Source organism: Octodon degus, unplaced genomic scaffold (assembly GCF_000260255.1).
Source record: "Octodon degus isolate 3935 unplaced genomic scaffold, OctDeg1.0 scaffold00015, whole genome shotgun sequence".
NCBI classification, from domain to species: domain Eukaryota; kingdom Metazoa; phylum Chordata; class Mammalia; order Rodentia; family Octodontidae; genus Octodon; species Octodon degus.
In genome coordinates, this window is record NW_004524591.1 from 11349979 (window position 1) to 11356824 (window position 6846).

Consider the following 6846-nt stretch of genomic DNA (forward strand, 5'->3'; position numbering starts at 1 on the left):
AATCCCCCAGCACCACATGCCAACCAGCCCCGCCCCCTGGTGGGCTGAGCTGGCCACACACACACACACACACACACACACACTAAATAAATAAATTAAAAAAAAAAAAGACATTTGCAAGAATTATACAATAGAAAAATGGCTCACACCAGCTGAATAGTCAAGAAAAGTAATTTTTAACAGTACACATTTAATTTATTTTGCAAAAGGGATAGGTCCAGAGGCTGGAGAGAGCTCAACAGCATAAGCACCTGCCTGGTGAGCATAAGGTCTTGAGTTTGATCCCTGGCATCAAAAAAAAAAAAAAAAAAAAAAAACATAGGACCTGTCACCTGTTAGGCTATTTACCAAATAAAAAGTGGATGTGCATTTGTACTTTTGAGCCAGTAAACCCAGAAGAGGTACCAGCAAGATTGGCAGGAAAAACAGCATAATTGATAACATATTAGAAAATGATATGTGATAGTAAATATTTGGTTTATATATACTTTTTGCAAATTTCACTGCAATATGCAAATATGTATTTTTACAAATATGGAATTGCGTCCACACTGGCTTACTTTTATCACTTTAGGGACTGATTGTTGGAAATACTACATTATTTTTCTCATCTTTGGCATTGTCTTAGCATCAGCATTCCTCTAGCCACTATCAAGGCTTTTAAAATTATTTTTATAGTTTAGATCCAAAGTATCCTTCCAAAGTTATATGTGTTCAGAGGTGGGGCTTTGGAAGTTGACAGGATTGTAGGGGCATTGCAGGTGGATCCCCAATGAGTTTGTAGCTGGGTGTGCTGTTACTAGATGTTACTAGAGAGATTCTATCAGAAAAATGAGAAATCTTTTAAATGGATATTGGGGGAGATAGCTCAGTAGAATAAGTGCAAGGGCCTGAGTTCAGTCCCCTTGTTCCGCAAAAAAAAAAAAAAAGGATATTGGAAGGGTATAGGGAAGCAAAAGGTGACAACTGCAGGAACTCAGCATGCCCTTATGTGATATATGCTAGCCTTTGGAAATGCAAAATAAGCATTTTAAGAGTTTTCACATAGGTGCGTAGTTTCACTGATGTTCCTTTATTTAGCAAAAGAGAGCTCTGAATAAGCTCACATTGTTGAATAGAATAAACTTCTTGCTAACCATTCAAACTGTAATCCTTGTAATCTCAGGGCTTTGTGAGATTTACTCCTAGCCCATGTAATTCCTGAGCACTTTTTAAATATGCCTCCAAGCATCCTTAGTTTGCAATTAAGAAAGCAGCTTGTTTACTAAGTATGACTTGGCTTGTTTCATGCAGTGTCCAAGTTACCGAGAGCCTCCACAAGAGCTTAGTAAATGGATAAATGAATGAATGAACAGGAGGTATTGGACTTCCACTCTGAAAGAACTTATATCTAATTGATTAAGTCTAAAGGGGTTACTGACTATGCCTTTGTAGACTTGGTATCATGGGATCTTTATGAAATTGAGTGGGGTTTTTTGCCAATTACATACAGCAAGACAGTCTTTGAAGGAGCACATTGCAAATTAACTAATTTGAAAAACATTTTTCTTTAGATACTAGTGCCAGTTCTTTCTAATAAGAACAACCATACGTCTTGGTCATATTTTACTTCACAAGATATGGAACGTCACACAGAAGTTATGAAAAATAAGATGCATATTTTTAGGGGCAAAATGTCTAAAAGAACACTTCTTCCAATTCCGACTATTGCAGAAAATATTGACCTGGATCAGAATTACTCCCATACCAAGTAGGTAATGGTGTGACTGGTGTACATGATGCATGAAAATAGAAGGCCAGCCTGTCTGTGTAGTACTACAGTCTTAGCAAGCTATCAGTAAAAAAATCATAGCAGCATCAAATTTTTTCAACTTAGTCAAAGTAACTTCTTAATTTTATCTTATAAAGCCTAATTTTGTGGTATTAATTTTCATATGTTCTTAATTTTTCCATCACACTTAACATTTAATTATTATCTTTACTATGTTTACTTCCTTTGAATTATTCCTTTGTGTTAGTTTGTGAAAATCAATATAATTATATCTCTGTCCTTCTGTCTTCCTATTAAGTTTTGCATGCATGTTGACAAATAGAGTGCTCCAAGTAAACTAGACATAATATCTATAATGCTAGCTATCTATTTCATAAAAAGGTTGCTAGGACATGTCCTTATTGTTATTCTAATTTTCATTCATTGCAATATATATTTTCCATGCGAAGCATAAGATTTTTATTTTCTCTTGCCTACATTTGTCTTTGACTATTTACCTAGAAGAGCTTTAAGAATTTTTCTAATCACATGTGGAGAAGTTTGTAAACACATTGTCTAGGAGGTATATTTGCATGTGTGTGTTAGTCATGTATGTGCACTCAGTAGAGAAGGGTCAAGGATTTGCCCAGAGGGTGCTGTTGTAGACTTCGTGTCCCTCCCTTCATCCTTTCATAGAATGCATCAAATTATTTATTTATTTATTTATTTATTTTTGAGACAAGATATCACTATGTAGCCCAGGCTGGCCTTGAACTCACTATGTAGCCCAGGCTGTGACTGAACTCGTGGTGAGCCTCCTGTGTCAACTGCTTGAGCAGTACAGGCATGTACCACCATCCCTGGCTCAACGGATACTCTCTAAAGGGAAATTTTAACAGTAACCATGATCTCAACAACAGTATTCCTTTAGTAAAACAGTTTTTGAGACTATGATAGCTCTTTGCTAAACAATGTTTTACAACTGGAGGCATGCTAAGTACAGAGTAAAGTGATTTCACAAGTGCAAACACTGAATTGTGATGAATTTATGTTTAGGAAATCAGTTTATATGTACATAAAATATTAAAATCCATGTCTTATCTCATGTGGATAAAATAATCATCTTTGGATTGTTTTCTTAATCATTTTAATATTTGAAGGCTACCCTCAAGTGAGAGAAGACTACTCCATGAAATTGAATCTGTGGTTATCAAGTGGTCACACCAAATCCAAGAAGTTGTAGGAAGAGACTCAGCGCAGCCTTTGCTGAATGGTCTTCACCTGACTCCTCAAACTGAGCTGGATTTCTGGGTGAGGAGGAGAGAGAATCTGTCCTGCACTTATGATCAAGTAAGTGAGTGAGGACCCTGGCAATTGTAATTTCAGTAAGCAAGGTTGGCAGTAGACTAAGGTCTCCTGAGCAGTGGTTTCTGTGGTTTTAAATGATGTTTGTATGAGTTAGTGTTCTGTTCTTCTGAATGCTGTACATATTATATGGTGTGCATTTTTTAAATGAATGGGAGATGAAAAGTAATTTTTCCTTCATGAGAACATTTTGACAGGACTGGAGACAATAGGAAATATTTTTGGCAGTACAAAAATTGGTTCCCTGGGGAAATGTTGAAGAGAGTTAAGATTAGTTAAGTCTGGTGCATGTAAATGAAAAGGAACAAGACCTCGCTTAGTGGAGATACAGCTTTGGAAGGACTGACTTTAGTCCTTTATGAGGCATTTGCCATTCAGTTACTTATTTTAATGTTCTAAAATCTGAGACATTCATTCATGTCTCCTGGAAATCTTCTGAAACAGATAAAAAAATTTTATGTGGGATAACTAGTTGTTTACATAGATAACACGTAAACTCTAAATACAAAATACAAGCTATCAAAATAATTGCTTTCAGCTTGAAACCAGATATGTATTTGAATATTAACTCCTTTTAAGGTCATGTGTGAGGAGATATGATTCATATTTTCTTACAGAATTTAATATTTAACAGTCTAGTTTGTATTTATTGAAAGTTTTCCCCCTTTAATTTAGCTTCAAGCTCCTGTTATCCTCAAGATGACTGAGATCCTGAAAAGTAAACAGAGCAGCTATTTTCCTACTCTAAAGAACATTTTCCTGGCTGTGGAAGATGGTAAGAGGAAGGTCCCTCCGCCTGGTATCAGTGCTCTGGTGCGCTCATAGTTTTCCTTCCTTCCTTCCTTCTTTCCTTCCTTCCTTCCTTCCTTCCTTCCTTCCTTCCTTCCTTCCCTTTTTTTTGGTATTTTAGGGAAGGGTGTTCAGGTTGTTCAGGGTCTTACTACTAGATTGGACTCATAGTCATCTGCCTGTTTACAGCCTCCCAAGAGCTGGGATTACAAGCGCACACCACCATGCCCAGTCTCCATCACCATCTCAGTGAGCCCTGGGGGTGGGGCCAGCACGGCAAGCCCTGGGATCAAACCCCCAGCCCCTGCGCCTGCTTGCAGGTGCTTTACTCTGTCAAGCTATTTGGCTGGCCCTAGTTTTTGTTTCTAACTGCATTGATCAAGTCACTTTCCAGTCCTCCTCTTGGTAATCTTTTGTAATTTTTTTTCTCAATTTCATTACTTTCTACTTTGATTTTTATACATTTTTCCTTTATTATTTTCAGATTTGGAATGCTCTTGTTTTTCTAGACTCTGTGATACATAATTGAGCTCTTTAGCTGGGATTTTTCTACTGTTGTGATGTGTTCACAAGTTTTGGCATGTTGTGCTTTCACTGTTATTTGATTTTAGGAAGTTTTTTTTAATGTTTTCTTTAACTTCTTCCATGACCTACCTATCAATTAATGTCATGTTTTAATCTTCATGTATTTGTGTGGTTTCTTTTGCTGTTGATTTCTAGTTTCATCCTGTGATTCAGTAGTATGCAGGGGATTATTTTCATTGTTTTCTACTTATTTAAGTATCCCTAATATATGGTCTGCTTTGGAAAAAGTTCTATGCACTGTGGATTAAAAAAATGTACACAGATATTCCTGTTAAAAGACTATTTGGACTTAGGAGCTCTTGTATATGATAGGTTCTGGCCCTAGTATGAATTGCTGAATTATTATGGTGGTCATCCAATATGGCTGAAGCCCTTAAAATAACAGCTTATCTTCCCAGAGACCATCTCCCCACTTCTTCTCTAACTCAGCCAAGGGTGCAATTGCCTTGCACCTTTCCCACTGCCTCAGGGAAGGCTCCAGTCAGCTCCTCAGGTCTATCTAAACATCCCCTCAAACTCCACCCCGGCAAAAGGCCATAAAAGCCTCTGCCTCCCTTTGTTCCAATTCAGAGATTTCCTCATCTTCCCCAGATTCTCTCTGTGTCCTCTAAGATATAATGAAGCCCCTTTCCCTTTGTAGTAAAGCCCCTTGCCCTTTTCCCTTCTGCCTGTTTCTTTGCTGTGGCACCATCAAACCCTGTCAGTATGGACTTATAACCCATGCTTTTTTGTCTTGGATGATTCTGCACATTTCATTTGTCTTTTTTTGGTACAGTTCATCTTGTTTATAGTATAGTAAAGCCCATTTGTTCAGTGGTATGGTTTTACTCTGATATTTCTTTCTCTTTTCTTTTCTTTTTTTTTTTGGCAGAACCAGGGATTGAATTCAGGCCCTCGCACTTGCCAGGGAAACGCTTATTCCACTGAGCCATCTCCCTGCTCCCTACTCTGATATTTCTTTGTTAATTTATTATCTCTTTGATTTCATTGTGAGGGTGAAGCGTTGGTGGTTCCCTGCTTATGACTGTTTTGCTGTTTAGCTATTCTTTTATGTCCTGTGATTTTTGTCTTGGGTTGGTCACACCAACATCCAGTGCATAAATATTTACAACTGTTATTACTTCCCATTGAAATGGTACCTTCACAAGTATGTGGTGTCTTTCTCTTCTGACTAGTTTTGGTGTGAAATTTGCTGAGTCTGGATATAAGGTGGGTAGTCCCGTTTGCTCTTGGGCTCTAGTTGCGTGGAGCATCATTTTCCATTCTTTCACTGTTAGACTTTGAGCTTCTTCTTGTATGAGGTATCTTTTGTAAGCAATATATGTTACATTTGATTTTTTAATCTACTACTACTCTGTCTTAATTTAAGAGTTAAGACCACTGATGTTAAGAGTTATCATTGTAAGGTGTTTACTGGATTCTGTCGTTGCATTATTTGGCTGAAGTTTTAAGTAATAAAAAGCCTTTAGAACGGCTAGTGATGTAACTTAATGTGAAGTGCCTGGTTTCAATCCTCAGTATGGGTTATACAGGGGTGATAGTGACCAGTAGCTATTTTTGCTTGTCATACTGAAAATTCTTTTTATTATGCACATTTTAGGCCAGATAATTCTTTGTGATGACAGGTATCCTGTACATTATAGGATATTAAGCACTGCCTCTAGCCTCTACCTACTATCCCTATCCCAGTTGTGACAATCAAGTTGATTGTCTAGTGTCCCCTGGGGCAAAAATCTTCTACCTGGTTGAGAACCATTAGAGATACTATATACATCATATGAAGTAGGGGCTATTGGAATTTTTTTTCTCCCAGTGTTACAAGTTGAATAATTTCTATAGAGAAAGCTGCTGTAGAAACAAGTCTCAAGGCTTAGAGCTTTATGACCACTGGTAGAAGAACCAGAAAAAAAGTATTTAGGGGCTACATGTGGCTCAAATCCATGATGGGTAAGAGATAGGGGACTCTTCTCAAAGACATGCTTGAGGCCCAGTAAGATCGCCAGACGTACTTAGCACATTTTAAGTGCACTTACCTACTAGATATAATTACTGAATTTCAAAATTAAATACTCTAATTTCAAACATGAGTATATCAAGAGAAAACAATTCTACAATCCCTTCTCATCAAAGCCTTATCATTATGTTAGGTGGACAGATTAATTTGTTATACTTTGAATAGAATAATATAGGTGAGTGATACAGGTAGTAGGATTCTTTTTTATTTTTTTTATTTTTTTTCAAAGTTTTATTGACAAACAGATAGCAATGAGACAGTTTCAAATCATATCAGAAGGACAGTTTCAACAAATAATACACTGCATATATTCTTCTTAGTGGTTAATTGCTGTACAAGATGC

General features: G+C 37.1%; 1 protein-coding gene across 1 annotated transcript in view; it reads left to right on the top strand.

The window, feature by feature from the left end:
• Window positions 1-6846, top strand: part of Dnah11 (dynein axonemal heavy chain 11) — a 375268-nt gene that overhangs the window by 23454 nt on the left and 344968 nt on the right. Inside the window, exons 3-5 of the mRNA XM_023709848.1 lie at window positions 1554-1750; window positions 2911-3100; window positions 3791-3928. Coding sequence (XP_023565616.1) covers window positions 1554-1750; window positions 2911-3100; window positions 3791-3928 — 525 coding nt within the window. The remainder of the gene's footprint in view (window positions 1-1553; window positions 1751-2910; window positions 3101-3790; window positions 3929-6846) is intronic.